Source organism: Pseudorca crassidens, chromosome 4 (assembly GCF_039906515.1).
Source record: "Pseudorca crassidens isolate mPseCra1 chromosome 4, mPseCra1.hap1, whole genome shotgun sequence".
Lineage (NCBI taxonomy): Eukaryota > Metazoa > Chordata > Mammalia > Artiodactyla > Delphinidae > Pseudorca > Pseudorca crassidens.
In genome coordinates, this window is record NC_090299.1 from 146,698,267 (window position 1) to 146,719,787 (window position 21,521).

General features: G+C 40.6%; 1 protein-coding gene across 3 annotated transcripts in view; it reads left to right on the forward strand.

The window, feature by feature from the left end:
• The window catches only part of FAM13A (family with sequence similarity 13 member A), a 331,953-nt gene that overhangs the window by 110,736 nt on the left and 199,696 nt on the right, over positions 1–21,521 (forward strand). For all 3 annotated transcript variants that reach the window (XM_067736973.1, XM_067736972.1, XM_067736974.1), the window contains exon 5: positions 3,378–3,531. In XM_067736973.1, coding sequence (XP_067593074.1) covers positions 3,378–3,531 — 154 coding nt within the window. The remainder of the gene's footprint in view (positions 1–3,377; positions 3,532–21,521) is intronic.

Sequence of the window (21,521 nt, forward strand, 5' to 3'; positions counted from 1 at the left end):
TTGTATTTCCTACGTAGAGAAGTTCCTATAGCATTTGTTTTAAAGCTGGTTTGTTGGTGCTGAATTATCTTAGCTTCTGCTTGTCTGTAAAGGTTTAAATTTCTCCGTCTAATCTGAATGAGATGCTTGTTGGGTAGAGTAATCTTGGTTGCAGGTTTTCCCCTTTCATCACTTTAAATTTGTCCTGCCACTCCCTTCTGGCTTGCAGAGTTTCTGATGGAAGATCAGCTGTTAACCTTACGGCAATTCCCTTGTATGTTATTTTTCCCTTGCTGCTTTTAATAATTTTTCTTCGTATTAGATTTTTGATAGTTTGATTAATATGTGTCTTGGCATGTTTCTCCTTGGATTTATCAAGTATGGGACTCTCTGCACTTCCTGGACCTGATTGACTATTTCCTTTCCCATATCAGGGAAGTTTTCAACTATAATTTCTTCAAATATTTTCTGTCCCTTTTTCTCTTCTTCTTCTGGGGCCCCTAGAATTCGAATGTTGGTGCGTTTAATGTTGTCCCAGAGGTCTCTGAGACTGTCCTCAATTCTTTTCATTCTTTTTTCTTCATTCTGCTCTGCAGTAGTTATTTCCACTATTTTATCTTCCAGGTCACTTATCCGTTCTTCTGCCTCAGTTATTCTGCTATTGATTCCTTCTAGAGAATTTTTAAGTTAATTTATTGTGTTGTTCATCATTGTTTGTTTGCTCTTTAGTTCTTCTAGGTTCTTGTTAAATGTTTCTTGTATTTTCTCCATTCTATTTCCAAGATTTTGGATCATCTTTACTATCATTACTCTGAATTCATTTTCAGGTAGACTTCCTGTATCCTCTTCATTTGTTTGGTCTGATGGGGTTTTACCTTGTTCCTTCATCTGCTGTATGTTTCTCTGTGTTCTCATTTTGCTTAACTTACTGTGTTTGGGGTCTCCTTTTTGCAGGCTGCAAGTTTGTAGTTCCCGTTGTTTTTGGTATCTCCCCCTTAGTGGCTAAGGTTGGTTCAGTGGGTTGTGTAGGCTTCCTGGTGGAGGGGACTTGTGCTTGTGTTCTGGTGGATGAGGCTGGATCTTGTCTTTCTGGTGGGGAGGATCACGTCTGGTGGTGTGTTTTGGGGTGTTTGTGGCCTTATTATGATTTTAGGCAACCTTTGTGCTAATGGGTGGGGTTGGGTTGCTGTCTTGCTCATTGTTTAGCATAGGGTGTCCAGCACTGTAGCTCGCTGGTCGTTGAGTGGAGCTGGCTCTTAGTGTTGAGCTGGAGATCTCTGGGAGAGCTTTCACTGTTTGATATTACATGGAGCCGGGAGGTCTCTGGTGGACCAGTGTCCTGATCTTGGCTCTCCCAACTCAGAGGCACAGGCCTGACACCCGGCTGAAGACCCTGTCAGCCACATGGCTCAGAAGAAAAGGGAGGAAAAAGGAAAGAAAGAAAGAAAGAAAAATAAAAACTAAATATTATTAAAAATTAAAAAAAATTTTTAAGTAGTAAAGGAAAGAAAAAGAGAGCCACCAAACCAAAAAACAAATCCATCAATGATAACAAGTGCTAAAAACTCTACTAAAGAAAAGAAAAGAAAAAGGACAGACAGAACCCTAGGACAAATAGTAAAAGCAAAGCTGTACAGACAAAATTACACAAAGAAGCATACACATACACACTCACAAAAAGAGAAATAGGTAAATTATATATACATATCTGTATATTAAAAGAAAAAAGGAAGAGAGCAAGCAAATCAATAACCAAATCTACCAATGATAATAAACTCTAAATACTAAACTAAGATAAACGTAAGACTAGAAACAAATTAGGTGTCAAAAGGAAACCCCAAGTCTACAGTTGCTCCCAAAGTCCACCTCCTCAATTTGGGTTGCCTCGTTGTCTATTCAGGTATTCCACAGATGCAGGGTACATGAAGTTGATTGTGGAGATTTAATCCGCTGCTGCTGAGGCTGCTGGGAGAGATTTCCCTTTCTTTGTTTGCAGAGCTCTTGGGGTTCAACTTTGGATTTGGCCTTGCGTCTACGTGTAGGTCGCCGGAGGGCGTCTGTTCTTCGCTCAGACAGGACGGGGTTAAAGGAGCTGCTGATTCGGGGGCTCTGGCTCGCTCAGGCCGGTGGGAGGGAGGGGCACGGAGTGCAGGGCGAACCTGCAGCGGCAGAGGCCGGCGTGACGTTGCACCAGCCTGAGGCGCGCCGTGTGTTCTCCCAGGGAAGTTGTCCCTGGATCACGGGACCCTGGCAGTGGCGGGCTGCACTGGCTCCCATGAGGGGGGTATGGACAGTGACCTGTGCTGGCACACAGGCCCCTTGGTAGTGGCAGCAGCAGTCTTAGCGTCTCATGCCCGTCTCTGGGGTCCGCGCTGTTAGCCGCGGCTCGCGCCCATGTGTGGAGATCTTTTAAGCGGTGCTCTTAATCCCCTCTCCTCGCGCACCAGGAAACAGAGGCAAGAAAAAGTCTCTTGCCTCTTCGGCAGGTGCAGACTTTTCCCGGACTCCCTCCCGGCTAGCCGTGGCGCACAAACCCCCTGCAGGCTGTGTTCACGCCACCAACCCCAGTCCTCTCCCTGCGCTCCGACCGAAGCCCGAGCCTCAGCTCCCAGCCCCGCCCGCCCCGGCGGGTGAGCAGACAAGCCTCTCGGGCTGGTGAGTGCCGGTCGGCACCGATCCTCTGTGCGGGAATCTCCCCGCTTTGCCCTCCGCACCCCTGTGGCTGCACTGTCCTCCGTGGCTTCGAAGCTTCCCCCCTCCACCACCCTCAGTCTCCGCCCGCGAAGGGGCTTCTAGTGTGTGGAAACTTTTCCTCCTTCACAGCTCCCCCCCGCAACTGGTGCGGGTCCCGTCCCTATTCCTTTGTCTCTGTGTTTTATTTTATCTTTCGCGCTACCCAGGTATGTGGTGAGTTTCTTGCCTTTTGGGAGGTCTGAGGTCTTCTGCCAGCGTTCAGTAGGTGTTCTGTAGGAGCTGTTCCACGTGTAGATGTATTTCTGATGTATTTGTGGGGAGGAAGGTGACCTCCGCGTCTTACTCCTCCGCCATCTTGAAGGTGTCTCTCTAGCTTTTACTTTTTTATAAATGTTACTTTATATGCAGCAATTTCTAATATGTATAAAGCATTATCGATTGCACTCATGTTAACCTGTGCCCTCTTCCTGAGCAACATGTACTTTTCTTATTCAGCACAAGTTATTAATTCAGATCTTGGGAACTTGCCAGTTGTCCCAACAACATCCTGTGTGTCACCATAGAACTTATTTAAAATCCTGTGTGTATTTATAAGACGACTGATCCATCGTTCAGGAAAGGTCAAAGTATAAACCTGAGTCAGCTGTGCTGCCAGTTGTGTTTTTGCAAAGTAATTCCTCTCAATTTTTTCCCCTTATTTCTAGTGTGTCTCCTGGGCTTGAAGGCATGAAAGAGCAAGACCTCTGCAACAAGATAATGGCTAAAATATTAGAAAATTATAATACCCTGTTTGAAGTGGAGTATGTAGAAAATGATACCCAGAGGTGTGAAAACCGAGCGAGGTTCATCATAGTAAAAGTAAGTAACTTTGGTGTTTAATTTTCAGTATTGCTCTATTTTTAATGGAAGGTATTTTATTTAATCATTCTCTGTTATAAATATTCCTTATGGATATACCTTCAGATTAGTATTCCTACGTTGAATTCTTTTTATGAAATCTATTCTTCGTATCAAGTGTTTGTTAAACTGATATATATTCTTCTAAGATTGGAGAATAATTGTGGATTGATGTTTCCTTACTGCTATAAAATCATCTCAAAAGCACTTACATGAGCCCAGAGGTATGGTCAGTTGGGTGCACCTGGTGTTAATATCAGGGATACGTGCTGAGGTCTGTGTCCAGCAGTGTTAGGTTACCAAGTAGACTGTGGATTCCTGCAGACAGTATTACTATGTCTTTTTGTCTCTTTTGTTCCTGGCACACTTCCAAGTTCAACTTGCGACTGTAAGTCCCATATATGTGGTCCTTGGTAACTGCCACCAGTAAAGGAGGCTAGTTTTAAAACCTATAGAGGAATCTTGACAATACTATCTAAATCTTTTTATCATTGGCTGATAATTTATAACATATCTTTTACACATTAGGTTAATGCATGTAGTTCTCTAAAGATTTACAACTGGGAGTCAGAGGATAAACATCCAAAGCCAGTCCTTCAGGTAGGGACTAGAGGGAAGGCGTCTTATTTCTTTCTCATTCATATTGAGGTGAATCTTGATGGAACTGATACGGGAGGTTCCTTCAGGAGGTTTCCTGAGACTTATCACATTGACAGACCACACTATACTCTTGTTGGTTCATATGGCATTTGGTTTGGGCACTGAAGGGCTGTTTTCATTTCTTCTTCCAGTTGAGGCATGACTTAGAAGAAGAAATGAAAGGTAAGCGGTATCGTGTAGCACCCAACCAAAACAGCAAAGACCGAAATGAGGTTTTCTTAACTAGGGCTCATGTGTGAATACAACAGACTCCCTATAGGGGATAGCGTACTATGAGAGGAATGCATTTGACAAGAATCTTGCCAACCTGATAAAGAGAACTTTAAACTGAACTCCGAGGAAAAGGAAGAACAATGCTCAGATAAAATGAGCTACTTTGGAGAATATCAAGTGTAGCATAAAGTGGAGGTAATGTGGTAGCTGAGAAAATATCAGTGATTCACAAGAGAATATTAAAACAAAGTAACTTGTATCAGTTTTTCTATGAAAAATTAAAATAATTTTCTAAATAGAAAAAAATCTACCTTAAATATGTTTATCTGACTCCTATAGTGCTTTGCAAAGGGTCTCTTTTTAAAATATTAAAAAGTGACTGACTTTGTTTCAGCTCTATCACGGATAAACGCTTTTTAACACATATACGTTTTAACTAGGGCTGATAAGATAATATGGTAAACCTAAAATAGAATGAAAATAGATAAATATCATCTCCTAAGCAAGACAAACTTGCTGAGATACCCATAATCACTAGAATACACCAACAGGAGCTTACATGCTGTACAAATAAACACCTGTTGAGATCTGTGGAAGCGTGCCCTGCATGGAAATCCTTGAGCTACTAGGTTTAAGCATGAGAGTACAAGATACATAAACTGAAAACACTGAGGGAGTCAAATGCAGATGTCTTAGGTGGATGAATATGACTGCTGCTCTCATAATGCAAGTTTCAAATCTGGCCTAGAGGCAGATAAATGTCATCATTGGGAACTCCATGTCTATACTCTGAAGCATCTTTCTGTTAAAGCAGAATACTTAATGCGGTTGTCTTTTTTTGTGTGTGGTGCGCGGGCCTCTCACTGTTGTGGCCTCTCCCGTTGCGGAGCACAGGCTCCGGACGCGCAGGCTCAGCGGCCATGGCTTACGGGCCCAGCCGCTCCACGGCATGTGGGATCTTCCCAGACTGGGGCACGAACCCGTGTCCCCTGCATTGGCAGGCGGACTCTCAACCACTGCGCCACCAGGGAAGCCCTTAATGCGGTTTTTTTACTGATCTTGCTGATAGTCTTACCTCTGAGATGCTAAATAATGCAACAAGGAAGCATGGTTTTCTGGACCTAATTATAACCAATAGGGATTGAATGGAAGTTATGGAAATTAGTTTAATGGGATGTACCAGGGCCATTTTAAGATCCATAACAATAAAGAATGTGCTAGCCATGGTTAGATATGTAAACCTGGACATTGTTTAGAAAGATTTCTCTAAAATTCCTAAGATCGTAGAAACATTAGAGATAAGCCAAAAGGAAGCTGGATTGAAAAGGGATTGGGAGGTTCACTAGGATATCATTAACATACTGAAAAATAGGAAGAATGGAAGAGCAGCTAAGAAAAACAAGGTGTCATTCTTGTGAGCTCAGCTTTTAGAAGGATGTATACAGAAAGAGTCAACAGGCACGGAAGAAGTGATAAATACACTACAGTGACAGAGACTCGAAATATCTGAGCTGAGAATAACCTGAGGCTCATAAAACGTACTGAGACAGAGAAAAGGGCTTTTAAAGGGAAAGAGTACTAAACCTATCCACTGACACACCTCTGTGTGCCCCAGTGTAGGAGCCCAAGTGTTGGATGACATTCTCATGATACCCTTGTGGGCTACATGAAAATTGGGGACCCAGACAAATACAGATTTGGTTGCGTTTGGACCAGGATGAAGGACTTTGACCAAAGTGTTGGAACATAGATTGCTGTTCAGTTCAGGGGAGGTCTCTACATTTGTTTGTGTCATTCTCAGGATTTTAATCATTGGCTTGAACGAGCACATACTTAGCACTTTTGTGAGTGAAATAAAGCTGGAAGAATAGGTCAGATACTGGATGGCTGGATACGTAGACCAACAAAATGGTGTGTGTGTATATAGCCCTTTCCCTATTCTTTCTTGCTGTAAAAAAACTCCCAAAACCCAGTTGTATTTGGGTCTGCAGCAGTGTGCTTAGGTCAGACGGGCCCCAACAGATGGATGAGTCATAAATGGTCTATAATACTGTCCTCTTTAGTCAGTGATTGACTTAAAGGTCGGCTGTGACCCAGTTCGGGCCAAGGAGATGTAAGGGAAAGTGTGCTGGGGGCAGAGGGCTCTGGGAAATATTTTCATTCCTGATTACCAAAAAGAGAATGATTTAAGAGATCAGAGCTGTGGTTGCCTCTGGGTGGGGTTCGGGGTGGCAGCAGTGGTGATGACTGACGAAGAAAGTACCCCAGGGGGCCCTCTGGGGTGATGAAAATGTTCTCAATAGGGAAGTGGGTTATATGGGTGTATGCATTTGTCAAAACTCTTTCAACTGTACACCTAAAATTTATGCATTTTACTGTAGGTAAATTATTATTTAAATTTTAATAAAAAAAGAGAGTAGGCCTCTGGGTCAACATGCCCCTGCTCCCATCCTGCTATCAGATGTTCTCATATGAAAGCAGAATGTGGGGCGCTGCCACCATCACCTTCTGCCCTTGATGAATGTACCGCTGACACACTGAGGTTGGCAGCTAAAGGAGGAGAAAGACTCAGTTCCTCATCGTTGCTCATCTGCTGAGCCAACCCTCAACACACATACCTCTGGACTTATAGTTATGAGAGGGAAATAAATGTCATCATAGGATAAACTACTTTTAGTGCAGTAGTCTGTTTCTTGCAACAAAAGCATCACGTCTGATGGAATCAGTATAATTGGAAAGTCCTCTACTTAGGTCCATGGTCAAGAGAAGACCAAAATTAATTAATAATAGTTCAATTAAAATATGCATGGATTTTAGTTAACTTCTAACACAGTATGAAATGTCAGTGTGATGTGATTGCCAAAAAAACAAACTGATTGATTCACTGAGTATACTGAGTAATATTTAGAATAAAGAATGTATGTCTCCCTGTACTTGGTGTAGATCAGGCAGCATCTGTAGCATTAGATCTGATTCTGAGTACTACGTTCACCCTTTCCTGACAATCACCACTGGTCGTCACTTATTCTCACTAAATATGTATCTGCCTGGGTGACTGTCTTTTACTTCAGTTCCCATACTGCTGATGACTTCTAACTCATAACTCCTAGCCTCAACCTACTGGCAGAGCAATAGAGCCATATTTCTCACTACCCATGAAAAACCATATGGTGCCTGAAATTGCTCACACTCACAACATCATCACCAAAACTTTGTCTACGTTCTACCCTCTCCAACCTTAGTTTGCCGGCCACCGGTCTGCCAAGCTGGAAGCCTTAGTTTGCCCTTAACTCCTCCACCTTTACCATTCCCGCTGGGACTCACATTCTGCCTTAGACATCGCTCTTGAAACGGGTGTCTTGTGTCCACCCCACCCCCCAATGCTTTAGATTAGGCCCTTATGACAGCCACACAATTTCAAGCTGTTCTCCCACCTCTAGACTCACCCTCTCTCCATCTCCTTTCTACCAGTGATAGAATGATGTTCCCCCAAAACAAACCTGATCATAGCATAGTCTTGACTCAAGTAAGCAAACCGTTTGCTGTTATTGTTTTGCTCTCCCCCACTTTTGCTGACAATATACAATCAAAACTTATTTTCTTGGAATTTAGGCCCCTTATGCTCTGTCCACAAGCCAAACTTTCCCCATTACATGCTTGAATAAATTTTGAATTGTTCTTATCTTCCTATTTCTCTGGCCTCTCTTCCATCTCCTTTGAGGTCTCTTCCTTCTGAGTCAGATTTAAACATTATTTCCTAGGTTCATTCTTAGGCCTTCAGTCTAGAGCTCTCCCTGGCAAACCCTACATCTATATCTAACTACCTAATACTCACCTGTACCTGCATGTCCTGTGGATTGTCTCATCATCTTTCCTTGCCGTTGAAGATCACCTGTTCATTCTGCTGCTTAGGTATCTCATAAATCTCTCCCACCCTCACTGGTGCTTCCTCATAGCCTCTCATCCAGGCAGGAGAATTCTACACCTGGCCCATTATCACATGCACCTGGTGACCCAGACGGAGTCAGAACACTCAAGGCAGGGCTCTAAAACCTGTATTTTAAAAGGCTTCCTTGGAGATTGGTTCAAGATGGTGGAGTAGAAGCACATGCTCTCACTCCCTCTTTCGAGAACACCAGAATCACAACTAACTGCTGAACAATCATCAACAGGAAGACACTGGAACTCACCATAAGGCCACCCCACATGCAAAGACAAAGAAGCCGCAATGAGATGGTAGGAGCGGTGCTATCACAATAAAATCAAATCCCATAATCGTTGTGTGTGTGACTCACAAACTGGAGAACACTTATACCACAGAAATCCACCCAGTGGAGTGAAGGTTCTGAGCCACACGTCAGGCTCCCCAACCTGGGGGTCTGACAACGGGAGGAGGAATTCCTAGGGAATCAGACTTTGAAGGCTAGCGGGATTTGATTGCAGGACTTCGGCAGGACTGGGGGAAACAGAGACTCCACTCTTGGAGGGCACACACAAAGTAGTGTGCACATGGGGACCCAGGGGAAGGAGCAGTGACCCCGTAGGAGACTGAACCAGACCTACCTGCTAGTGTTGGAGGGTCTCCTGCAGAAGCAGGGTGCAGCTGTTGCTCACCTTGGGGACAAGGACACTGACAGCAGAAGTTCTGGGAAGTACACCTTGGTGTGAGCCCTCCCAGAGTCTGCCATTAGCCCCACCAAAGAGCCCGGGTATGCTCCAGTGTTGGGTTGCCTCAGGCCAAACAACCAACAGGGAGGGAACCCAGCCCCACCCATCAGCAGACAGGCTGATTAAAGTTTTACTGAGCTCTGCCCACCAGAGCAACAGCCAGCTCTACCCACCACCATTCCCTCCCATCAGGAAACTTCCACAAGCCTCTTAGATAGCCTCATCCACCAGAGGGCAGACAGAAGAAGCGAGAAGAACTACAATCCTGCAGCCTGTGGAGCAAAAACCACATTCACTGAAAAATAGACACGATGAAAAGGCAGAGGGCTATGTACCAGATGAAGAAACAAGATAAAACCCTAGAAGAACAACTTAATGAAGTGGAGATAGGCAACCTTCCATAAAAAGAATTCAGAATAATGATAGTGAAGATGATCCAGGACCTCGGAAAAAGAATGGAGGCAAAGATTGAGAAGATGCAAGAAATGTTTAACAAAGACCTAGAAGAATTAAAGAACAAACAAACAGAGATGAACAATACAATAACTGAAAAAAAAAACTACACTAGAAGGAATCAATAGCAGAATAACTGAGGCAGAAAAATGGATAACTGACCTGGAAGACAGAATGGTGGAATTCACTGCCGCAGAACAGAATAAAGTAAAAAGAATGAAAAGAAATGAACACAGCCTAAGGGACCTCTGGGACAACATTAAACACACCAATATTCACATTATAGGGGTCCCAGAAGGAGAACAGAGAGATAAAGGACCTGAAAAAATATTTGAAGAGATTATAGTCAAAAACTTCCCTAACGTGGGAAAGAAAATAGCCACCCAAGTCCAGGAAGCCCAGAGAGTCCCATACTGGATAAACCCAAGGAGAAACACGCCAAGACACATAGTAATCAAACTGGCAAAAATTAAAGACAAAGAAAAAGTATTGAAAGCAGCAAGGGAAAAATGAAAAATAACATACAAGGGAACTCCCATAAGGTTAACAGCTGATTTCTCAGCAGAAACTCTACAAGCCAGAAGGGAGTGGCATGATATACTTAAAGTGATGAAAGGGAAGAACCTACAACCAAGATTACTCTACCCAGCAAGGATCTCATTCAGATTCCATGGAGAAATCAAAAGCTTTACAGACAAGCAAAAGCTAAGAGAATTCAGCACCACCAAACCAGCTGTACAACAAATGCTACAGGAACTTCTCTAAGTGGGAAACACAAGAGAAGAAAAGGACCTACAAAAACAAACCCAAAACAATTAAGAAAATGGTCATAGGAACATACATATCGATAATTACCTTAAACGTGAATGGATTAAATGCTCCAACCAAAAGACACAGGCTTGCTGAATGGTTACAAAAACAAGACCCATATATATGCTATCTACAAGAGACCCACTTCAGACCTAGGGACACACAGAGACTGAAAATGAGGGGATGGAAAAAGATATTCCATGCAAATGGAAATCAAAAGAAAGCTGGAGTAGCAATACTCATATCAGATAAAATAGACTTTAAAATAAAGAATGTTACAAGAGAAAAGGAAGGCCACTACATAATGATCAAGGGATGAATCCAAGAAGAAGATATAACAATTATAAATATATATGCACCCAACATAGGAGCACCTCAATATATAAGGCAAATGCTAACAGCTATAAAAGAGGAAATCAACAGTAACACAATAATAATGGGGGACTTTAACACCTCACTTACACCAGTGGACAGATCATGCAAACAGAAAATTAATAAGGAAACAAGCTTTAAATGATACAATAGACCAGATAGATTTAATTGATATTTATAGGACATTCCATCCCCAAACAGCAAATTACACTTTCTTCTCAAGTGTGCACAGAACATTCTCCAGGATAGATCACATCTTGGGTCACATATCAAGCCTCAGTAAATTGAAGAAAATTGAAATCATACCAAGCATCTTTTCTGACCACAACGCTATGAGATTAGAAATGAATTACAGGGAAAAAAACGTAAAAAAAAAACCACACATGGAGGTTAAACAATATGTTACTAAATAACCAAGAGATCGCTGAAGAAATCAAAGAGGAAATTAAAAAATACCTAGGGACAAATGACAATGAAAACACGATGATCCAAAACCTATGGGATGCAACAAAAGCAGTTCTAAGAGGGAAGTTTATAGCAATACAAGCCTACCTCAAGAAACAAGAAGAATCTCAAATTAACAATCTAACCTTACACCTAAAGGAACTAGAGAAAGAAGAACAGACAAAACCCAAAGTTAGCAGAAGGAAATAAATCATAAAGATCAGAGCAGAAATAAATGAAACAGAAACAAAGAAAACAGTAGCAAGGATCAATAAAAGTAAAAGCTGGTTCTTTGAGAAGATAAACAAAATTGATAAACCATTAGCCAGACTCATCAAGAAAAAGAAGGAGAGGACTCAAATCAATAAAAGTAGAAATGAAAAAGGAGAAGTTACAACAGACACTGCAGAAATACAAAGCGTCCTAAGAGACTACTACAAGCAACTCTATGCCAATAAAATGGACAACCTGGAAGAAATGGACAAATTTTTAGAAAGGTATAAACTTCCAAGACTGAATCAGGAAGAAATAGAAAATATGAATAGACCAATCACAAGTAATGAAATTGAAACTGTGATTAAAAATCTTCCAACAAACATGGGCTTCCCTGGTGGCGCAGTGGTTGAGAGTCCACCTGCCGATGCAGGGGACACGCGTTTGTGCCCTGGTCCAGGAAGATCCCACATGCCGCAGAGCGGCTAGGCCCATAAGCCATGGCCGCTGAGCCAGCATGTCCGGAGCCTGTGCTCCGCAACGAGAGAGGCCACGACAGTGAGAGGCCCACATAACGCAAAAAAAAAAAAAAAAAAAAAATCTTCCAACAAACAAAAGTCCAGGACCAGATGCCTTCACAGGTGAACTCTATCACATATTTAGAGAAGAGCTAACGCCCAACCTTCTCAAACTCTTCCAAAAAATTGCAGAGGAAGGAACACTCCCACACTCATTCAACGAGGCTACCATCACCTTGATACCAAAACCAGACAGATACTACAAAAAAAGAAAATTACAGACCAATATCACTGATGAATACAGATGCAAAAATCATTAACAAAATACTAGCAAAGAGAATCCAACAACACATTAAAAGGATCATGCACCATAATCAAATGGGATTAATCCCAGAGATGCAAGGATTCTTCAGTGTACACAAATCAGTCAATGTGATACACCATATTAACAAATTGAAGAATAAAAACCATATGATCATCTCAGTAGATGCAGAAAAAGCTTTTGACAAAATTCAACATCCATTTATGATAAAAACTCTCCAGAAGGTAGGCATAGAGGGAACCTACTTCAACATAATAAAGGCCATATATGACAAATCCACAGCAAACATCATTCTCAATGGCGAATAACTGAAAGCATTTCTCCTAAGATCAGGAACAAGACAAGGATGTCCACTCTCACCACTATTATTCAACATAGTTTTGGGATCCTGGCCACGGCAGTCAGAGAAGAAAAAGAAATAAAAGGAATACAATTGGAAAAGAAGAAGTAAAACTGTCACTGTTTGCAGATTACATGATACTATACATAGAGAATCCTAAAGATACCACCAGAAAACTACTAGAGCTAATCAATGAATTTGGTAACATTGCAGGATACAAAATTAATGCAAAGAAATATCTTGCATTACTATACACTAATGATGAAAAATCTGAAAGAGAAATTAAGGAAACTCTCCCATTTACCATTGCAATAAAAAGAATAAAATACCTAGGAATAAACCTACCTAGGGAGACAGAAGACCTGTATGCAGAAAACTATAAGACACTGATGAAAGAAATTAAAGATGATACCAACAGATGGATAGATATACCATGTTCTTGGATTGGAAGAATCAATATTGTGAAAATGACTATACTACCCAAAGCAATCTACAGATTCAATGCAATCCCTATCAAAGTACCAATGGAATTTTTTACAGAGGTAGAACAAAATGTCTTAAAATTTGTATGGAGACACAAAAGACCCAGAATAGCCAAAGCAGTCTTGAGGGAAAAAAATGGAGCTGGAGGAATCAGATTCCCTGACTTCAGAGTATACTGCAAAGCTACAGTAATCAAGACTATGTTACTGGCACAAAAACAGAAATATAGATCAATGGAACAGGATAGAAAGCCCAGAGATAAACCCACGCACCTATGACCAACTAATCTATGACAAAGGAGGCAAGGATATACAATGGAGAAAAGACAGTCTCTTCAATAAGTGCTGCTGGGAAAACTGGACAGCTCCATGTAAAAGAATGAAATTAGAGCACTCCCTAACACCATACACAAAAATAAACTCAAAATGGATTAAAGACCTAAAGGTAAGACTGGGCACTATAAAACTCTTAGAGGAAAACATAGGAATAACACCCTTTGACATAAATCACAGCAAGATCTTTTTTGATCCACCTCCTAGAGTAATGGAAATAAAAACAAAAATAAACAAATGGGACCTAATGAAACTTAAAAGCTTTTGCACAGCAATGGAAACCATAAACAAGACAAAAAGACAACCCTCAGAATGGGAGAAAATATTTGCAAGTGAATCATCGGACAAAGGATTAATCTCCAAAATATATAAGCAGCTCATGCAGCTCAATATTAAACAAACAAACCAATCCATATATAGGCTGAAGACCTGAATAGATATTTTTCCAAAGAAGACATACAGATGGCCAAAAGAACATGAAAAGCTGCTCAACATCACTAATTATTAGAGAAATGCAAATCAAAACTACAATGAGGTGTCACCTCACACCAGTTAGAATGGGCATCATCAGAAAATCTACAAACAATAAATGCTGGAGAGGGTGTGGAGAAAAGGGAACCCTCTTGCATTGCTGGTGGGAATGTAAATTGATACAGCCGCTATGGAGAACAGTATGGAGGTTCCTTAAAGAAGTACCATATGACCCAGCAATCCCACTGCTGGGCATATACCCAGAGAAAACCATAATTCAAAAAGACACATGCACCCCGGGCTTCCCTAGTGGCACAGTGGTTGAGAGTCCACCTGCCGATGCAGGGGACGCAGTTTTGTGCCCTGGTCCGGGAGGATCCCACATGCTGCAGAGCAGCTGGGCCCGTGAGCCATGGCCACTGAGCCTGCGCGTCCGGAGCCTGTGCTCCGCAACAGGGAGGCCACAACAGTGAAAGGCCCGCGTACCGCAAAAAAAAAAAAAAAAAAAAAAAAAATTCACATGCACCCCAGTGTTCATTGCAGCAGTATTTACAATAGCCAGGTCATGGAAGCAACCTAAGTGCCCATCGACAGATGAATGGATAAAGAAAATGTGGTACATATATACAATGGAATATTAGTCATAAAAAGGAACGAAATTGGGTCATTTGTAGAGACGTGGATGGATCTAGAGACTGTCATACAGAGTGAAGTAAGTCAGAAAGAGAAAACAAATATTGTATATTAACGCGTGTACATGGAATCTAGAAAATGGTACAGATGAAACAGTTTACTGAGCAGAAATTGAGACAGAGAAGTAGAGAAAAAACGAATGGACACCAAGGGTGCAAAGCAGCAGTGGGTGGTGGTGGTGGTGGGATGAATTGGGCGATTGGGATTGACATGGATACACTGATGTGTATAAAATGGATGACTAATATGAAAAAAAAAAAGTTTGTTAATTGAATGTACTTGGAATCTTGGAACCTAAGGCAGTTCCTTGAACGTTGTAGGTGTCTAAAATAATATTCAGTAATTCTTTGCCAATTGTTGATCTTAGTGAACTAAATAAGGCTTTTGTGTTAGCTTTCTTAATAAGTTATAACACAGAGAAAAGTGCATAAGTCATAAGTTTAACTATAATCTTATGACTTATGTGAGTTATGTGAACTCCTACTAGCATAAGCACTACTCAGATCAAGAAACAGAACTTTCCCAGCACCTCGGAAGCCTTCCTCATACCATTTCCTGGTCATGGCCCCTCCTTTCTGCCCCCAAAGTAACCATTATCTTCGCCATAAATTGGTTTTGCCCAGTTTTGAATTTTTTAAAAAGAAACCATACAATATATATCATTTTATGTCTGCTTTGTTTTGCTGAATATTGCTCATGAATTTTATTTCTGTTGTTGCTTGTAGCAATGCTCACTTATTTTTGTCTTCTATATTATATAAATGCAAAATATATTCTAATGATGAAAAAAAATAAAAGGCTTCCTTGGTAATTTCAAATAATCAGCCACATTTGGGAATTGACTGTGCCTTGGGAGACTATTACAGTAGCATTTTTACTGGCTTCCCTGACTCTGCTCTGGCCCTTGACACCATCTTCCATCTTCTACTGCCTAAGTTACTTCCTGTCATGCAAATATGAACGTACTACTTCCCATATCAAAATTCTTCAGTGGATCCTCTTCACCTATCCTTATATCTCAATCTTGGCATGATAAACAAGGCTTTCCATGATTTGAACTCACCGTACCTATTCACACTTCTTTCGCACCACTCCTGCCCATACATTTGGTGTTCTAGCAGTCATTGATGGAAACCTATCACAGTATGGTTTCTATCCATTGAAATTGTAGAAACCATGCCATTTCAGGCCTCGTGCTTGTCAAGCTGGTGAACATATTGCCTGACACTGAAAATTCCTTGAGTAATGACTGGACTCATTATATTACTGAAAATATGTCTATGATCATAATTTCTACAGAGTATAAAAGTAATAACAATGAATGTCTTCCAATTAATTGAGTGGAACTGGGAAACATGACAATTCACTGAATACTTCATGACTTCCATATCTAAGGAAAGGTATCAGATACTTCTAAAGTGTTTAGCTGTTCTGGAAAGAGCACTGATATTAGGTTAAGAAGGTTGTGTCTGTATCCTGGCTACTCAGCAGTGTGACTGGGTAATTTATAATCTCTCTGTTCCTCTTTCCTGCTATATAAAATGGTGAAAGTCCTATAGATTTGTTGTGGGATTTAAACCATTAATACTTGTGGAAGTATTTTCAAAGCCAGTTAAGTAGTATAGAAATGTAAAGTATTGCAGCTTTTTTGGGGGTGGGGGTGGGGTGGGGTGATAATATGGGGTGAAGAGTAACTGATGAAGCCTTTGGCTTACTTTTGAAACCATCTGGTCAGAGATACTTTAGTAAATATATTAATAAGCTTAGAGCGCAGAGTTAAGAATTCTAGTTCTAGAATCAGATTGGCTTAGAACTTATAATTTGTGTGACTCTGGGCAAATTATTCAATCTCTCCTTCAACCTTGACTTCCTCATCTGTAAAATAAGAAAAATATCTGTAACTAATTTGGTTTGTTCTGAGTAAATGAGATAATGATGGCCAGTTTTCAATAAATTTTAGCTTTTAAATAAAGAAATTATTAGGGTCACATCACCTTTATGATACCACCTTACTTCCCTTTACCTTGAAGGGTATCAGGCTTGATAACAGAAGGAAAACGGTCAAAAGCAGAAAAATAACGTTGCCAATCATATGTGTTACTCATGATGGAACACCTGCTACTTCTAGACATTTTTTACTATTCAGTATTCTAGTTTTCTCAGTATAGTTAAATTAAGCATCTTTTTATCTTTGGGAAGCAACAATCTGATTGCATCCTCAATGGACAGAAGAGTGTAATTTTAGTATTTAATGTATCTCGCCAGTTCTGCTTTTTAAAAATGAATTAATTCATAAACCATAAAACTCTTTGAAGTGGAAGTTTTATGGATGAATGGGGTATTAAGTGGGTCTGTGAAAAATGACTGGGATTTCAGCAAGTTCCTGGGGAGAGGAAGGGAGCTGTGGGGAACAGAAACCCTTCTAGGTAGAAAGGATGTTGTAGGGCATGGAGGGTTCATGTAGTGGTGACTGAACATTTCTGGCTGGACCATAGGAAGTAGCAGGAGAAAGCTAGATACTAGAGTTAAGTTAGGATGGAGTTTAACTAAGTAGCTAAAACTTATAGGAATAGGAAAATGACGAAAGGTTTTAAGAACAGGATGGATTTGATTTAAACTATACTTCAGATTTTTACTTTATCCCTTTGGCACGAGCAGGAAGTTGATGTGATCGGTAAAGCATATTTGTAGCAAGCTGTCAGTCTGTTTCTCCTCAGCTGACTCTGGTCAGGGCTGCAAAACTGATCGTGGCTTCTGTAACACACTCATCGGCCTCCCTTCCAGACAGGCTTCCTCTACCAGGAGGTCAAAGCAAAGACAAGGACAGAGGTGTACCTGCATGCTTCCTCCTGCAGCTCCGTTTCCCTGCCATTCTCTGTGTGTGAACCTCGGGCCCTGCAGGGTTTTTCCAGATTTTGCAGTGGTTTGGCCATGTCTACCACATCTAGCAACTTCAGTCACAGGAATTTGGGGTAGACCTCTCAGGACTGTGACATTTGGGGAAATCTGTGGTCTGCTGGAGGTCTGAGAATGTGTATGTTGGCTGTTGGGCTTTTGGTCCACATTTTGTTGAATTTGACAAGTAGTATTCACAGTTGGTTGTCTACAGTTATGGCCATTTCTTACTCAAGGTGAAGCTTTCTTTTTTCTTTTTCATTATTTTTATTGTAGGTTTCAAAAAAAGAGCGTAAGTGGAAGTGCCTTTATTTTGTCAAACTGGAAAGTCAAAGCTATATTTCTGAATAAATGGGTTAAGGGAATCACATCTTTCAAGTAGGCATCTAACAGCCATAGTTTCATTTCTCCAGCTTCAGAATAATTTTAGAGTTTTTCTCATAAGATGACTGAAGTTCAAACTTTAGTGAAGCTTTTCCCTTATCTGCACTCAAGAATTAACTTAATCACCTAAATACTTCTATACACAAAGTTTGGAGGCAAAAATATGGTTGAAATAATGGACCGTGAAATCTAAGCTGCTTTCATTAAAGAATCGTCAGGTGCCTACCATGTGCAAAGCATTGTTCTAGGAACAGGGACTACATCAGTGAGTGACAGACAGAAGTCTCTGCCCTTTTGAAGCTTATATTCTAATGAGGATACAGTAAACGACAGGCAATAAACAAAGGATTAAGGAAATGGGTACTTTGTCGGGTGGTGATATGTTCTATGGAGAGAAAGCAGGGGAGGACAGAAGTAGTGCTGGTAAATGTCATTTGCTGATTTAAATAAGATGAACAAAATGTTTCATCGACGAGGGACGTCTGAGCAGAGACTTGAAGGAGGTAAAGGAGCAAACCTTGAAGACCCTTGAGAGAGAAGCACTGCTGGTGGGGGAGAAGAGCTATACAGAGGGCTGAGATGAAAGTATAGCTGGTCTGTGTGCTGAGCAGAGTTGCAACGGCTGGTGTGGTTGGATTACAGTGAGCAAGGGGGAAGGTGAGAAGAAAAGGGGTCACATAGACAACAAGGGACCAGATCGTGTATGCTCTTACGGGTCATTGTAAGGACCTGCATTTTTATCCTGGCACTTTTTAATTAGTATCCATCAGAAGAGTGCCATGATAGGACTTGTCTACTCCAAACTTATCTACTACAAGTTTATCACAGTAGTCACCTTAAGATACAATGGCAGCTTGGACCCAGGTGGTGGCAGTGAAGATGGTGAGAGGACCTGCAGTGTAAGTTAGGATATGAAAGAGCAACACCGTAGAAGGCCCTGGAGACTCCAGGTAGGCTGGAGAATGTTTGAGATGAGAGTGGGTGAGGCCAGCTAGAAGAGTAGGGGGCTGTGAACAGAGAGTGGGATGTTTGCAGTAGTCATTTTGGAGGTGGAACTGTCTGGAGGGATGATGAGGTTTAAGTTGTGTTTATGAAAAAGAGTGACTGACATGGAAGAAAAAAAGAAAATCGTTGGAAAAGAGATGGTTAAAGGATGACAAAGATGATGGTTTGTCCATATTGGTCCTGAATTTACCCAAGAGGGTAGCAGATACTGAGGCGTACAGGAAGGCTGTGTGTTTGGTCTACCTAGTATATGCACGTTATTTATGTGCTTTGTGCATAAATTACAAGTATATATACTTAATATATAGGGTTAATGTAGAGCCTCATATATATGTACATACACAAAATAATGTGATTAATCTGTTACTAAATATCTATCTAGAAGTATCTAGATGAGTCTGTATTCCAAACAAACATTTTGTGAGACTGTCTTTACTAGGCAGTGTGTCGCTATTGCTTAGCATATCTTTGGGAATTTATTTAGAAATTGTCTTCACATATATGTCATTCCTGTGTCCTATTTTTTTATACATTGTTAGACTGGGAAATCCTTGTACTTTAATGCTTTATTTGATTACAAAAAGTAGTCAATAATCATTTTGAGCCACAGCAGTTCACTAAGTTGGGGACTAGTGATTAAATATTAACATTTGGTTTTAAAATTGAAATCTGGTTGTAAAATAATTATGCTGATTTTCCTGTGTGACTCACATGCAAACTCTCAAAACAGTTACTTTAAAATGTTTTGAACAGAGGGAAAATCTTAGAACAGTGATTAGTTAAGAGACGTGCTCACATCAATATATGTTTTGGCAAGTCTGATTACAAAGTTTATTCCATTCCTGTAGAGTCATTTATCATATAAACTGGTGTATCACATAAATTTCCTAGAACATTTCCCATGTCTTTTTCATGCTCAAAAACATTTTATGTGTCTCCATTTTTTCATTTAGAGCTATAATCTAAAATTAATTTCAACACGTTCACTTTTTTTTTTTTTCATTTAATGCCTGCTCTGTGTACAGATCTGGACTAAGTGCTGGACCTCTTCAGAAAATGAGACATGTGTCTGTCCCTAAGGGAATTTGCAGTCTACAACACACAGACAAAATCAGTGCAGGCACAGAGGGGTGAAAAGGAGAAGGGGGACTTTATGCAGATACTGTGCTGAGTTCTTCTATTCCTGTGGTCTCATTTACTTCTCAAAGTAATCCTGGAAAGTTAGTGGCCTTAATTCTGTTTTGCAGATGAGGAAATCTAAGGAGTAAATTATTCCAGGTCAGTAGCAGTAAATGACAGCTGGGTTTTGAATTCAAAGCACTGACTACAGGCGAAGTACAGAAATAACCCAAATTATTCATTCTGTATCTATTATAGCAGTTTAGTATCAGGGAAGGACTTGAATTCTGTTGTTCTGACTCTAGTCCTACATGTTGTTACTACTACTAGTCTTTTTTATAGCCCTTCAAGAATACTCCAAACTGGGTAGCAGTGGAGTCATAATGGAAAATAAAAAATGTTTTGGTTTTTATGTTGTTGTTTGATAGTTGTGATTAGCTGTGGTGTCTCTCTGTGTGGGTGAATTTACATAGCAAGAATGACTAACTTGTACCCACCAAAATCTGTAGGTTATCATTTTGAGCACCGAGGAGCTCAGAGGTGACACTAAATTCATCTGCTCGTTTTGTCAGATCAAACCGTTCTTTGGATCCTGAGCTGTGCCTTTTAGATTGCTTCTAAGTTTGAAGGTTAAAAAATATTCAATGATGGTTAATACACGCAAAGGTAAAATAGCAAGATAGGATGTTGTTTGCTTGCATGACTCAAATGGGCACCTTCCAGTAGTGGAAACTGATTAGATTATCAATAAGTATAAAGTATTAGGTAATAAAAGTAGTTTTAAAACTTATTACTTACCTTGGGGTCACATAGTTACAATTCAGATTACTAATTTTTTCTCCCTAGACATTTTGTTTTGTAGAGTGCTTACAGATAAACATTAGAAGGTCATGTCTGCTCAGAAATCATTGGAATAGATTAGATATATACGTGCCAGGTGTTAAATTCCTTCTTTCCTATTGTGAGGAATGTTGAACAGAAGATAGACTAAATTGCTCTTGCTTGTGAAAACATTATTATACTGTATAACCTCTAAACTGCTTACAGTGAGAAAGCAATACTTTGGGACTGACACCTCAGAAATTGCCTACTTTAAATCATTATATTGTGTATATTTGGCAAATAGGGGCACTCAGTAAATAGCAAGAGAATATTTGAAGATTTTCAAAGATTACTTGTATTTGCTTTAGAACTGAATTTCTGCTACTTTCATCAGTTGGCCTCGTAGGGATAGAGGTGATACTTCTGTGGACCAGAAGTGCCTAGAAAGTAGTATCCCTCCAGGAGCAGCCTTTAACCAGTGACTGAGGAGTATGGAGGTATAAATTCCCAGCCTTACTCCTTGGGTGGAATAATTCTGGGGTGTGTATTTTATAGAGTTTCCCAGAGCTTCCCCCAGGTTGAAGCTTTAGAACCATTGAAAAAGCTCTAGTAGCTTAATAATGACACCCCTTAATAACTACCTTCTCCCTCCATTATTGTCCCATTCCCCTGCTGAACTACCCATATCAACTACCTGCCATCGATCCTTGTTGCAGGGTCTACTTCTGGTTGGG